This window comes from Chelonia mydas, chromosome 1 (assembly GCF_015237465.2).
Source record: "Chelonia mydas isolate rCheMyd1 chromosome 1, rCheMyd1.pri.v2, whole genome shotgun sequence".
NCBI classification, from domain to species: domain Eukaryota; kingdom Metazoa; phylum Chordata; order Testudines; family Cheloniidae; genus Chelonia; species Chelonia mydas.
In genome coordinates, this window is record NC_057849.1 from 111226899 (window position 1) to 111242222 (window position 15324).

General features: G+C 37.2%; 1 protein-coding gene across 11 annotated transcripts in view; it reads right to left on the reverse strand.

Annotated features, from left to right (window-relative positions):
• The window catches only part of CCDC138 (coiled-coil domain containing 138), a 70774-nt gene that overhangs the window by 47422 nt on the left and 8028 nt on the right, over window positions 1-15324 (reverse strand). For 9 of the 11 annotated variants that reach the window (XR_005225162.2, XM_037897509.2, XM_037897549.2 and 6 more), the window contains exons 4-10: window positions 13695-13819; window positions 9468-9652; window positions 8660-8818; window positions 5421-5540; window positions 4179-4256; window positions 3985-4095; window positions 2376-2528 (exon numbers count right to left, since the gene is read on the reverse strand). Coding sequence is in view for 10 of the 11 variants with exons in the window: in XM_037897509.2 (XP_037753437.2) it covers window positions 2376-2528; window positions 3985-4095; window positions 4179-4256; window positions 5421-5540; window positions 8660-8818; window positions 9468-9652; window positions 13695-13819 (931 nt within the window). In the remaining variant the exon portion in view is untranslated. Of the gene's footprint in view, window positions 1-2375; window positions 2529-3984; window positions 4096-4178; window positions 4257-4831; window positions 4967-5420; window positions 5541-6828; window positions 6851-8659; window positions 8819-9467; window positions 9653-13694; window positions 13820-15324 lie in introns of those variants that run through there. The other 2 variants (XM_043536245.1, XM_037897556.2) reach the window with 2 other exon arrangements.

The window sequence follows — 15324 nt, forward strand, 5'->3', positions numbered from 1 at the left end:
CTTTAGATCCACAAATTCTTCAGTCCAATCCACTTCCCTAACTAATTTCCTTAATTTTTTAAAGTTAGCCCTTTTGAAATCAAAAACCCTAGTCACAGATCTATTTTTATCCTTCCATTTAGTTTGAACTGAATTAGTTCATGATCACTCGAACCAAGGTTGTCCCCTACAACCATTTCTTCTATGAGGTCCTCACTTCACCAAAACCAAATCTAAAATGGCATCCCCTCGTGTCGGTTCAGCAACTACTTCATGAAGGAATACATCAGCTATCGAATCCAGGAAAATCTGAGCCCTATTATTACTAATAGCACTTGTCCTCCAGTCTATATCTGGGAAGTTAAAGTTCCCCATGATCACACAATTCCCATTAGTATTTACTTCATTAAAAACATTAAAGAGGTCTCTGTCCATATCCAAATCAGATCCAGGTGGTCTATAGCACACCCCAAAGACTATCCCAGGAGAGGCTCTAGTAGCTTTCTTCCCCCAATGTGATTTTTGCCCAGACAGTCTCTGTCTTATCCATTCCATCACTTCTTATTTCTTTACAGTCTACCTCATCACTGATATACAATGCTACCCCACCACCTGTGCCTTTATTTCTGTCTTTCCTAAACAGCATATACCCTTCAATACCTGTACTCCAGTCATGACTACTATTCCACCATGTTTCTGTTATCCCTGTAACAGCTGGTTTCACTTCCTGCACCAATAGCTCTAGTTCCTCCATTTTGTTATCTAGGCTCCTCGCATTAATGTACAAACATCTTCATTTTTCCTGTTTGGCTTCGCTCACATTCTTTACCCGATTAGGCATAGACATTCTACCGCCAGTATCACCTATTAGACTGGTATCTACACTACCCTTCCTCCTTATGTCCATTCTCCTACCGATGGCTCTATCCTTTCTTACTTTGTTTTATTCCCTCTCAATGTTAAAATCCGGCATGGAGATTATCTGGACATCTCCCAACAATCTCCCCCAAATTCCTAATTAAAAGCTCTCTTAATCAGTTGTGCCAGCCTCCATCCTAGAAGTCTATTTTCCTCCCTACCCAGGTGAAGTCCATCCTGAGAGAACAGTCCTCTGTCCATGAAAGCTTCCCAGTGGCCATACATCTCAAAGCTATACATCCCAAAACTCTCCTTATAGCACCACTGCCTGTTTATTAATACCTTATTTTAAATTAGGCAAGCAAATCTGCTTAGAAAAAAGGATGAGGGGAAGGAACTTGGACAGGGTGCAGAGAAGGACAACAAAAATGATTAGGCTATGGAATGGCTTCCATATGAGGAGAGATTAAAAAAACTGGAGGCTTGTCTTCACATATAGCACTGCAGTAGTGAAGATGCTCTTCCTTTGGCATAGTAGCATCTCCAGTCGGTGTAGTTAATCCACCTCCCAAGAGGTAGTAGCTATGTCAATGGGAGAAACTCTCCCATCAACATAGCGCTGTCTACGTGGTTAGGTCAGTATAACTACATTGCTCCAGGGTGTGGATTTTTCACACCCCTGAGTGATGCTGTTATACTGACATAAGTCTGTAGTGTAGACCTAGCCCGGGACTTTTCCAGCTTGGAAAAGAGACTATTAAAGGGGCATTTGATGGAGGTCTATAAAATCATGAATGGTGTGGAGAAAATGAATAAGGAAGTTTTATTTACCTCTTTACGTAACCCAACAACCAGGGGTCACCCAATGAAGTTAATAGGAAAAGTACTTCTTCACACAACTAGGAAGTACTTCTTCACACAACACCCAGTGGAACTCATTGCCAGGGGATGTTGTGAAGACCAAAACTATAACTGAGTTTTAAAAACAATTCGGTAAGTTCATGGAGAATAGGTCCATCAATGGATATTAGCCAAGATGATCAGAGATGCAATCCCACGCTTTGGGTGTCCTAAGCCTCTCGCTGCCCTAAAGCTGGGAGTGGACGACAGGGGATGGATTACTCAATCGCCCTGTTCTGTGCATTCCCTCTGACGCATCTGGCATTGGACACTGTCGGAAGACAGGATACTGGGCTAGATGGACCACTGCTCTGACCCAGTGTGCTCATTCTTATGTTCAACATTGCAGGGAAGAATGAAGAGAGAAATCTGAAAATCATATAATTGAAAGAAGTGATCAGGAGTAAGAGATGGCTTACAATGGGACAGGAACTTAGTACCCTAATTTTCTTTAAATTGCCTGTATTTTTGGAGCTATGTGTGTCAAAACACCCACTAAATATTATTGTCTGAATGAATACTGAACTGTTAACTATTCACAACTATTTTTGTTTTGAGAATAGTATTCAAAATATATATAAATAAAACTAGCATACATTGGCCACAAGGTTTAAAAAAAACAATCCAAACCCCTTTACCTTTGCACACTTTTCTTGTGTGTAATTTTTGTGGGTGTACATTAGTTTGTGATTGTCTCCTTCTTCTTCCTCTATTTTCACTTTGAGGAATTGATCTGAGATCCAGTCCATAAGAACACTTAAAAGCTCATAAACATGTGAATTAAGTGGTACCTGTAACAACCATAACATTAAATAAGATTATAAAGCTTTTCCAAAACATATGGTATATTATTACAGCCTCTCAAAGAAAACAGATTGATGTGTCAGAATATGAAAACAGTTTTAGCATTTTATTATATGTATTTGGAGTAGGATGGTGCCATGCCTGAGAAAAATTAGGAGTTTAGGCCATTATTTGTGGTGATTATTGGTTGGCAGAAAACACACAGGTACAAAATTTATATAAAGTCCTAGAAAAACATCTTCATGCACAGAATGGGTCCGTTTTACAACTTTGGCCATAAGAATGTGAGGAGAATGTGAAAGACAGCTGCATATTTCACAGGTATTGTCAACATGTGGTAATTTTTATGTGGGAAATGTTAGATTCATGTCACTTTCTTGTATGTAGCCCACTGCCATTAAAATTTACCACATTAACTACAACTGAATAATGTTCATTCCAACAATGAATAAGTTCAAAGAATTAAAACCAAGACTTCAGAAGAATGGACCCCCCAATTTGCCTTCTCCAATACATTAACTAAGAATCCCAAAGTGGAACAAATTATTTTAGGCTTGTCAGGAAAAAAAGCAGATGCATTCAGGAAGTTTCTAGGGTCAGCCCTCAGAGGGAAAAATCTAGTTCCCTTAAATGAAAGAGAAAGTTGTGTATAATATTTCAAGCAATATTCCAAGTAATTTTATTGCTAGATTTCATAATTACCAGAAGGGATATAATGGTAGAATACAGACAGAAGGCACACTATTAAATAGGACAACACTGAGATAAGAAATATTATTTCACAAAAGCAAAACAGAATATTTCAAGACAGAAGGAAGGAAGGTGATCATATTGCAATCATGTATGAAACATGTCAGCATTTACTCACTTTTTCCTTCACTAGAGGCTTTTTCTACTATAAGCACTAAGAGCATAATTACCTATGGCTTACAAGTTAATCTTCCTATATCTGACATCATTTACCCGTTTTTCTTTTCTGTTAATTACAGAAAGCTGTACATAGAGAGATATTATTTACACTGTGACAGTAATCAAAATGTGTTAAGAACTTTCCAAACATAGTGGAAGAAACAGACATACAATTTAAAAAGATGGACAGATTAAAAGAGGGGGGATGAGATACAACATAAAAGAAAGGTGATTAGGATGACAATAAGTGCACTTCTTTTTAGTGACAATTTAAATGTAATTATTTTTTCCAGTTAAACACACTAAATTTTCCCCAATGCAATCCAATTGCACTATTCTTATGCCCTGAACACTTTAACCCCTTTCCTCAGCATAACTGAGTAGTTCACTCATATCATAAATACATGACATGAGTAAATGATGTCACTAGTTTCCTGAAGACATAGCAAAAGTGGGTGTTCTAGAAAGATATTCCAACATCTAATATCCTTTAATTAAAATAGAAGTTTCCTTTCCTCCTTGTTTATGCCTTACCTTACAAATTTTTGATGTTGTTGCCATTTTTTCCTGCTTCACAGATTTAATTTCTTGCATTGCTTGAGAAACATCTTTAGATTTCTGTATTGTTAAAAATTCATGCTTCCTCTGCAACAGGATATATTAAATAAATTACATTTGACTTGTTTCTTACAAGGGAAGAAGTAATAAGGAAAAACTGTTAGTCTTACTTGTAAATTCTCTAAACGTGCTTGTACTTTTCTTGCTTGAACTTCCATCTTCTTGTTCTGCTCACTTACATCGCTTAACTAAAAGAATCAGAAAATATGTTTAAAATATTTGTGGACTCAAAACAAGTTTAAACTCATTCTTTACTTCACATAAAGGTTGTTCAAAAATCATTAGTTATAGGCATCTAGATTTATTAAAGTGCAAGTTTATCTGCTCTTAATGTGAGCAAAGCAACAGCGAAGAAGATCATTTACCTCTTTATAAAATGAGCCAGTAGTCAGAGCTTTGCTAACTGTTCAGTGTAATGTATAATAAGCTATGTCCTGTGAATTGAGAATTCAACTTGCAAGCCAAACACTGGGCTCACATTACATACAGCCACACCCAAATACAGAAACCATACCTTCAAGAGTGAGATTTTCTGAAGAGGACATATACAATTAATTTGAAATTACCTGTGTGCATAGCTCTATGCATTATATTAATGAGTGCACAGTGACAATTATAGGTATCTTTACAGCTTCAAAGCACTATCCACATAACTAATTTTTGTAGAGCTGTCTCTCTCTGGACAAGCATCTCCATGGTAGAATAAAGTCAGACTGCAGCAATTATGTAGAACTACAGAACTGTACACAACACACAAACTCACACTGGTGCTCTGAAACGGAACTGAGAATTCTCTTTCAGATGCTTGACTGGTTCGTTCTTGCTCACACGCTCAGAGTCAAACTGATCACCATATGTAGAGTCTGGAAGGCATTGTCCCCTCATGCCAGACTGGCAGGGAGCTTGGGGGTTTTAGCCTTCCTCTGCAGCATGGAGCACAAATCACTTGCTAGGATAGATTCAATAACATTATGGAATACACGAAGGTTTGCCCATGCTATTAACTAGATCAGGGATGCATTCTGAATTTTAGAAGGCTATCTACCCTAGAGTCTCAATTTCCTTGGCAGGATATTGAAATGTTTCTTTTCTTATGAGTGACTTGTTGCTGGCTATTTAGAAGAGTAATTCAAACTTTACAGTATTTGAGATTACAAAAAAAAAAAAAAAAAAGACACCAAGCAGTTAAAAGAAAAACCAAGTTGTAGGAAAGGAACAAGAGTCATTTCTGCTCAATTATATGAATCTTGTTTAATAAGACTGCAAATACAATCAGTCAACTTCCCAAAAATAATTTAAATTGATTCTAATATTTACAATTTTTCTTGAATAGGTATGAAAATGGATCTTGCCTGCTTTTTTAAAGAGTCATTCATTTCCTTCAAGGTGTCAAATGATGATTTGAGCCTCTTGCTTTCTTTAGTCTTCTCTTTCAAGGTTTCTGACAGCTGTTTAACTTCTGCCTCGTGTTGCTATAGAAAAATATGATTAATGATATACCAACTAGAAACAACTTCTGCAATCACTATGTTAAAACACTGGGTCTAATTTTTAAAGAGTCAGGTGTGCAATTTTACATGCCTAAGTGTGCCTGCACTTTGTGCCCATGATCTTTTGAAAATCAGGAGTGTCCTGTACATCAAAAAGAATAATCATTACAATGTGGTTGTGAGCAATAGCAGGCCTGCTGACTGTTTTTGAGGAGGTCATATCCCTTTTTAAATTTACTATAAAATGTATGTATCATATCATCAGATCATCTCATTTACATATGTGTCCAAAGAATCAATTCCATAAATAAAATGGGTGGAAAAACAGGTTAACATGGGGGGGGGGGGGGAGGAGAAACTGATTTTTACACTAATTATTTGTAAGGAAATACTATGCACCTTAGTCACAAAGATATCAAAATCTTCCCCTCCAGTGCAGCAAATATTCCTAATGGTATAAAGCACCTCAGCAGCCTGCAATGAAGTTTTTCTTGCACTTGGGAAGCTGAACTGGAATTGCTACAAATTTATGCAATACTTCGTTTTACTATTTTGATATAAATTAGAAAAGTGGGTAGCAGTGAAACTGAGAGGTCAGTCATTTTCCCTCTAATACTGATTGACAGTTACGAGCAGCAGCAGAGACATGCATTGAAGCAGAGAACTCAAAAATGGAGGCTGAGGAGTAGAGTAGCAGAGACACCTCATTGCAACAACCAAGGGGCTGTAGAGTATGAAAGTGAAGCAGAGAGAAAATGCTCCTTTTTTCCCAGCAGCCAGAGGACCTCGGTGGGCTTCAAATTTCTCACATACCTACTAGCCAAGTTTGATACTTAAAATGACGTGCCAAAGTAGACAGAGACAACACTGGTGAAAATGCCAAAAGTCTCTCCTTTCCCATCAGCTGTGACAAATATGGGTAGGAGAAAGAAGACAGAATTTGCCTTAATCTGAGAATTACCATCTTTTGTACTAGTCTTCAGCTAACAGTCAAGAGTTTGGTAAAATTTCAGTAAGCGTCTGCTAAATTTTTCTAGCCCTGCTTTCATGCTCCAATAAAGCCAAGCTGAAAAACATGTCTTATACAGCATCTAAAAAGCTGAAATCTCTGAATGTGACATATAGGCATAGAAAACAAACACAAGCACCAAAAGCCTTTAGCCGGAATGCTCTGGCACGTAACCTCAGAAGTTCCATCCTGGAGACAGTATAAAAAAAAAGAATTCCAACCGATCAAATGGCACAGCTAGTCTCAAAAAATATAACTTACCTTCTTAACTGAAAAGAAACCCAGTTGCCTGCAAGACATTGTTAAAGTAGAATAGCCATGCTGGCAGGGAACCACAGAACTTCAAAGAAAATCATGAACTTAAGAACATAAGAATGGCCATACTGGATCAGACCAAAGGTCCATCCAGTATCCTGTCTACCGACAGTGGCCAATGCCAACAGAACAGGTAATGATCAAGTGATCTCTCTCCTGCCATCCAGCTCCACCCTCCGACAAACAGAGGCTAGAGACACCATTCCTTACCCATCCTGGCTAATAGCCATTAAAGGACTTAACCTCAATGAATTTATCCAGTTCTCTTTTAAATCCTGCTATAGTCCTAGTCTTCACAACCTCCTCAGGCAAGGAGTTCCACAGGTTGACTGTGCGCTGTGTGAAGAACTTCCTTTTATTTGTTTTAAACCTGCTACCCATTAATTTCATTTGCTGGCCCCTAGTTCTTATATTATGGGAACAAGTAAATAACTTTTCCTTATTCACTTTCTCCTCACCACTCATGGTTTTATATACCTCTATCATACCCCCGCTTAGTCTCCTCTTTTCCAAGCTGAAAGGTCCTAGCTTCTTTAATCTCTCCTCATATGGGACCCGTTCCAAACCCCGAATCATTTTAGTTGCCCTTTTCTGTACCTTTTCTAATGCCAGTATATCTTTTTTGAGATGAGGGGACCACATCTGTACGCAGTATTCAAGATGTGGGTGAACCATGGATTTACAGAAGGGAAATAAGATATTCTTAGTCTTATTCTCTATCCCCTTTCTAATGATTCCTAACATCCTGTTTGCTTTTTTGACTGCCGCTGCACACTGTGTGGACTTCTTCAGAGAACTATCCACGATGACACCAAGATCTTTCTCCTGATTAGTTGTAGCTAAATTAGCCCCATCATATTGTACGTATAGTTGGGGTTATTTTTTCCAATGTGCATTACTTTACATTTATCCACATTAAATTTCATTTGCCATTTTGTTGCCCGATCACTTAGTTCTGTGAGATTTTTTTTCAAGTTCTTCACAATCTGCTTTGGTCTCAACTATCTTGAGCAGTTTAGTGTCATCTGTAAACTTTGCCACCTCACTGTTTACCCCTTTCTCTAGATCATTCATGAATAAGTTCAATAGGATTGGTCCTAGGACTCACCCTTGGGGAACACCACTAGTTACCCCCTCTCCATTCTGAAAATTTACCATTTATTCCTACTCTTTGTTCCCAGTCTTTTAACCAGTTCTCAATCCATGAAAGGATCTTCCCTCTTATCCCTTGACAACTTAATTTACATAAGAGCCTTTGGTGAGGGACCTTGTTAAAGGCTTTCTGGAAATCTAAGTACACTGTGTCCACTGGATCCCCCTTGTCCCCATGTTTGTTGACGCCTTCAAAGAACTCTAATACAGGAACTCCTCACTTAACGTTGTAGTTACGTTCCTGAAAAATGCGACTTTAAGCGAAACGATGATAAGCAAATCCAATTCCCCATAAGACTTAATGTAAATGAGGGGGTTAGGTTCCAGGGAAATTTTTTTCACCACAAACAATTTAATACTGGTACACAACCAAAGGCAACCCCTGAACCAGACTGTTAAACTTATCTTTCTGAGAAAGCAACTATTAATAACCAAAATACATAGCAATATTACTTTACCTTTATATATCAACCTTTCATCTGAGGACCTCAAAGCTCTTTACAAAACTGAGGATTATCTCCATTTTACAGGTGACGAAACTGAGGGTCTGAAGAAATCAGTGAAATGGCTTGCCCCAGATAACGATATTTGCCCAAGAAAATAATTCTAATACAAGTTATTGTACCTCCTTTATAATCTGAAATTTTGCATGAACTTCCTCTTCAACACCTCTTATCTTAGTCAAAGCAGCTTCATGTCTGAAAAGCAATGCTTCTCTTTCAACTAAAAAATGTTCTCGTTTCTGAAGTTGCAGAGCATACTCCTGCTGTGCTGAATTTTCTTGCTGTGTCAGAAAAAATGGACAATTTAAAAAAATTATAAAAAATGAAATTATTATAACTTGTATTGAAATACAGTCATTTGGTCAGGGATACTTTCAGTTTTATGGAAATGTATATAACAGATTGCATGTATGGTTCACTGAGTATAAGCACCGCTTTAGTGTACTGGGACACAATGCTGAAAGCAGACTACTTTCAGCACCTCAACATAGTGATCCAACTGACTTCCATTGGGGACGGGATTGTTCGGCCTCTGAAAATCAGGCCACTTCAACTTAGATAACCAGGGTTTAGAAGCTTGACTCTAGGCACCTAGATCTGAAATTTCTGGTTAATACTAGTAATTGTAATACATTGCTTTTTATCTGATAATTTCAAGCCCCCTCCTCTATCCACAAGACAACACTGCCTCATCGGACAAGTTGTTACAGCCTCTTGCAATGCAGTGGCTTACATTATACTGTAGAATGATACGGAGAGCAGCTTTAAAAAAAACCCAATATGTAATTGTTGGGGGAAGAAAGTTAGGAAGTGAAGTGGAGTGTGACAGACTTAATATGTTAATACGTTAGAAGTTTCTGAATATTCACTAATCTTGAGTTTCTGAGGAAAATTATCTAGTAATACTCTAAAGTCATTTCCAGTTCCTACCTGCAGTTTCTGATGTATGACATATAGCTCATCATAAATCTGGTTGATGTGAGATGGTATTAATCTTCGACCACTCAATACTTGAGTTTCAGGCTTGCTCGCAGTCTTCCTAACCAGACCACTACTGATATCATGATCACTACAAGTTTCTGTGTTTGGAGCCAAATTGGATGGTAGGGTGACATCTAAGAAATGAAAAGAACACGTTTTATAAAAATTATTCTTGTACTTTAGAATAATAAATTAGATGACCAGTTATTGTACATTAAGGCAGAAACACATTTTAGGCTTTTGTGATTAAATAGCAGTATACTAGGTACTAAAGTAAAAAGTTAGTCTGAGTATCTCCTGAGGCACTATGAGTATTTGTTCAAAACCTTTATCATCTATTTCCTGTGATTCATTTTGGCCCATTATTATTAGTTTTCTGATCAGTACAGTTTTATACATAAATTATGCCCTCACCCTACACACAGAAGTCCAATAGACATCACTAGAAGATCTGCGCGCAGACTGAATGCCCAATATATCTATTAAGCACTATTTCTCAGTGCTTTAACTGGTTCTTTTGGTGATGGTAGGAGAAAATGAAGGAACATTATGAGAGCTGTTTTTATGTGGAAGTCAAATAATGTCTTGGAACAGTCTTATTTAATCAGACCACCTATTCTTAACATTGAAAATGTTTCATTTTATAAAACTGAAAATACTGTGTTAATAATGGCTGGCTTTTTCTTTTTCTCTATTTCTTGATCCATAATGTACAATAATCAGAACTGCATTGCAGGAGACTTAAAAAGGCCAATCTTTCAGAAAAGAATGTGTCTTGTTTATATATACACACACCTCTACCCCGATACAATACAGTCCTTGGGAGCAAAAAAATCTTACCGCGTCATAGGTGAAACCGCGTTATATTGAACTTGCTTTGGCCTTGAGCATTTCCGTTAACAGTCAGCAAATCATTTTTGTTAGAACTAACACGGTGCATGCAGTAAATAAATCTGTTCTACAATGGTTACATTGTAGCTCCTTTCTTTAATTACAACAATTATTTTATAAGCTTACTTAAAAGATACAGTGTATTAACAACACAGGTACTAAACAATGCTAAATACAACCATGTGGGCTAGGTTTCATCACACATCAATCGTTTGGTCTGCGTGTAATGCTTAGGAAAATGCAAAATTCACATAAAATATCAGAAAACGCTTTTAATTACACATCCTTATAAATTGTTGTAAAAAAGGATTTTGGTATTTTAGCAAATAGGAGCATGGGCCACTGTCACTTAATCTACGTATAACATAGATGGCTAAGTAATATGAACTGTTAACTATTAAATAGTTTGAAAACATTTTGGAGATGGGAGTTTTTACTTATAGAAAAGGTTAAAATGAAGCTAAACAAGGTAAAGTAATCACGTTTTAAAGACATTGATAAAATGGTAAATACCTTTTTTTGGTGTACAAGATGCTCTCTTATTTAAGATGCACCACTTAAAATTTTTTTTAATTTAAAAAAAAAACTTGTTATACTTTGTTGCTTCATGCTACTGCGAGCCTTCTTCTTTGCCAGGTCAATTATGGATTTTAACTGTAGTATTTGCAGTCTATCCACATCCTGGCTTTCTAGCCACTTAAGACCAATCTCTAACCCTAGAATCTCATCAGCAGCTTTGGGCGGTGGCTCCGAGGGTTCTTCGTCCTCAGGGTTAGACACATTTTCTGAGGCATCAGGTGGTTGAAGGGCAACATTATGAACTATATCTACATCTGTAAGTCGTTCATAGGTTGGACACATAGCATCCATCTCCATCCACTCTTGAACATCAGCTATCCCATTTTGAGCCATAAGTTCCCTGTAGTCTTCTTCTGCATCCATGGCCTCTTCTTCCGTAAAACCTTCAAAGTTGTTCTCATCTTTGTCTTCTTCCTCATTTTGGTTGTCATCGCTTTCAGTAACAAAAGCACTTTTGAGACCACGATGCCAACATTTCTCTATCGTTGACGGAGTGATTCCTAGCCAGGCTGTCTCGCCTAATTTAAATACATCCAGCAAATTCAATTTCTTGATTACATCCATTATGCTACTGTTGTCCTCAACAATTTTCTTTACTAAGGCTTTACGATAGTTCACTTTAAATGTGGCTATAATGCCTTGATCGAAGGGCTGTATTTTGGATGTCGTGTTCTTAGGAAGGTAGCTCACCTTTATCTTCCCGTCTTTGCTGGTTAAGGTCTCAACTGTGGGGTGGGCGGGACAGTTGTCAAGTAGGAGCAATGCCTTTGGCTCCAGGTTTTGTCTGCGTAGGTGGCTCCAGACAGCTGGTACAAAATATTTATTAAACCATTCCTCGAAAACATCCAATGTCATCCAGGCATTTTTTGAATGGTGATTAAATTAATGAAAGCAAATCCATGTTCTTATGGTGGAAAGCCCTAGGTGACCTGGATTTGCCTATGCACAGAGATTTAAGTTTATGTGAACCGGCTTTATTCATGCAGAAAAGTGTTGTCACTCTCTCTTTTATCACCTTAAAACCTTCAGCCTTTTGTTCTTTGGTCCTAGAAGCAAGTGTTCTAACCTGCAAGATACGGTAACATAAGCCGGTTTCATCACCGTTATAGACTTGCTCCGGAGCATAGCCACTCTCAATGATGATCTCTTGTAACTAGTGGGTATTCGTCGCAAGCTTTTATATCTGCGGAGCACGTCTCTCTTGAAATTGTGACTTGCTGAATGCCATGACGTTTTTTAAAACGATTAAGCCATCCACTGCTAGCTTTAAATTCGTTACCTTGATGTGCAGAAGCATCCTCGCCCAAGCGTCTAAAATAGAGATCCTTCTTCAATTTCTCTGATTGTTTCCTTATGTCGTCACTGGAAATTGGCGTGCCGTCAGAGTGTTCTTGGGTAAACCATGTAAATACTGCTCTATCTAGTTGGTTATCCTGGGCAGTTTTTAGGCGCTTCCTTTCCAGGCCTTCACTTTCATCCAGTTCAACTAGCATTGACTGTAATTTTTCCTCATCTTTGATCCACCCTCTTAATGTTGATTCCCCCACTCCTAGTTCTTTTGAGACCTTCGCTTGGCTCATTCCTGATTTCAGTCTGTCCAAAGCTTCTAATTTTTCTTTGACTGTCCATGCCTTTCGTTTCTGTGGCTGTGAACTACTTGCCATCACGTCAATGGTATTTTAATATTAATGCTAACAATTTTTTTTAATTGTTTAGAAAATGTCAGCGCAGAGTTACAATGTTTCAAAAATACAACTAGTGAGACAACTTAAGCTTAGTCTATACTGCACACAATTTAAAAACGAGATTAAAATAGGCGGGAGAGATGAGAACGCCTAACGGGACCATGGGCAGGCAACATATGTTTACCCTGCCTTCTCATTGTTGCACATTCGTTCCACCACTTTCATACATGCACATTTGTACAGACAATGTACTGTATGTATGTAATTTGATACAAGCCACATTTTAAGAGCCGAGGTGCCGACCATGGATGGTTTTGTAACAACTTTAAACTGGCAAGGCGGCAGCAGGTTAGTCAACGACAAAATTAGACTGAACTCTCCTTTTTGATAAATCAGTCATGGTTATAAATACAAAGGCCGTTTTTTATTATAACGGCTGTTGAAAATTAGCTACCACCTCGCACATGGTTTGTTGTCCGCAAAACGAATTTAAACTTTCAATGATTTTAAACTATCAACGGATTTTAACTGTGAACGTTATAACTTTAATTAAGACTTGCAGACAAGACTTTTTTATGCAATGAAGATCAGAGTGAAAGTTTAAAAATGCTGTAAATGCGCTCGGCTTTGTGTTTTGACTTTTGATCCAAGGCAGGCTTGTAAAAACATACATACTGAATATGTACGCAGTAATCATCGAATGTATAAACTGGGATTAAACAGAATAAAAGTACTCTATGTTGTAGATGAGACAGAAAACCATTTTTGCTTTACCGCGTTATATCCGAATTCGTGTTATATCGGATCGCGTTATATTGGGATAGAGGTGTAATACAATTATGACTAGATCTATTAAAACATTGTATCTCAAAACTAAAATATAGTTTACTCAATTACAGGTTTTATTAATTGTATTATGAATAAGATTCAGTTGAAACTTGAATAAAGCTTTTATTTTTCATACAAACAAGTCAAAAGTTATGTGATAAACTGAAGTTGAATTTAATATTTTTCTGATTACCTGTTTCTGTATATGTGTACGTGACTGTATTTGGAACTGCATCAGTTGCAGAGACATTTACAATGACCTCTTCCTCTAGTTCTAGCTGACTTGAATCATAGAGCGAATCCAGCTCATCATCAAAGCTAAAAAATACAAATGGGTGACACGAATCTGAAATTATTCAGTGCCATTCTAAAATGTTATGCATGTAATGTAAAGAAGATTTGCATACAAATACAACTATTTCTCATTCCAGCATATTTACATTTGACTGAATGCAAAGAGACATTGCTCAGTAATTTGAAAAGTACTTTGAGATCCCTTCAGAATGAAAAGCACTTATAAAATAAGATATTAACTACAGTCAAAGAATGAAACTGATGACTTAGCAAAACCCGTGGAACAAGTAAACGATCTTATTTTCATAAATAAATCCTTATTTGCATGCAACAACTAAACCACTTTTAAAACAGATCAAAGCACAACTTTTTTTTCTTCCAAACAGCATATCCAGAGAAGAAAATAAAAGGCGTGATATATGTTCTCTTTCAGCTTGGTGCGTTGGGGCATTAAGACTCTCTGGAGTCTTCTAAATAGATTTAAGACTACCTTGTTAACTCTGGCTGTTTCCCTTTCTCGTCACTTGTTTACTCCCTTATATATCTTAATCCCTGCATCCCACTAGCTGAGCCCTACACATATAGTTATCTCAAGTAAGTGGATGAACTTCCCTACCCAAAATCAGTGTTCACATTTAGGGCTGTCGATTAATTGCAGTTAACTCACGTGATTAACGCAAAAAAATTAATCATGATTAAAAAATGTAATCGTGATGAATTGCACTGTTAAACAATAGAATAGCAATTGAAATTTATTAAAAAATTTTGGATGTTTTTCTACATTTTCAAATATATTGATTTATATTACAACACAGAATACAAAGTGTACAGTGCTCACTTTATATTATTTTTTATTACAAATATTTGCACTGTAAAAATGATAAAAGAAATAGTATTTTTCAATTCACATCATACAAGTGCTGTAGTGCAACCTCTTTATCGTGAAAGTAACTTATAAATGTAGGTTTTTTCGTTACATAACTACACTCAAAAACAAAACAAATGTAAAACCTTAGAGCCTTCAAATCCACTCAGTCCTACTTCTTGTTCAGCCAATTGCTAAAACAAACAAGTTTGTTTACATTTATGGGAAATACTGCTGCCTTCTTATTTACAATGTCACCTGAGAGTGAGAACAGGCATTCGCATGGCTCTTTTGTAGCCGGTGCTGTAAGGTATTTATGTGCCAGTTATGCTAAACATTTGTATGCCCCTTGATGCTTCAGCCACCATTCCAGAGAACATGCTTCCATGCTGATGATGCTCGTTAAAAAAATAATGCATTAATTAAATTTGTGACTGAACTCCTTGGGGGAGAATTGTATGTCTCCTGTTCTGTTTTACCTGCATTCTGCCATATATGTCATGTTATAGCAGTCTCCGATGATGTCCCAGCACGTTTGTTTTAAGAACAGTTTAACTGCAGATTTGACAAAACGCAAAGAAGGTACCAACGTGGGATTTTTAAAAATAGCTATGGCACTAGACCCAAGGTTTAAGAATCTGAAGTGCCATCCAAAAATCTGAGA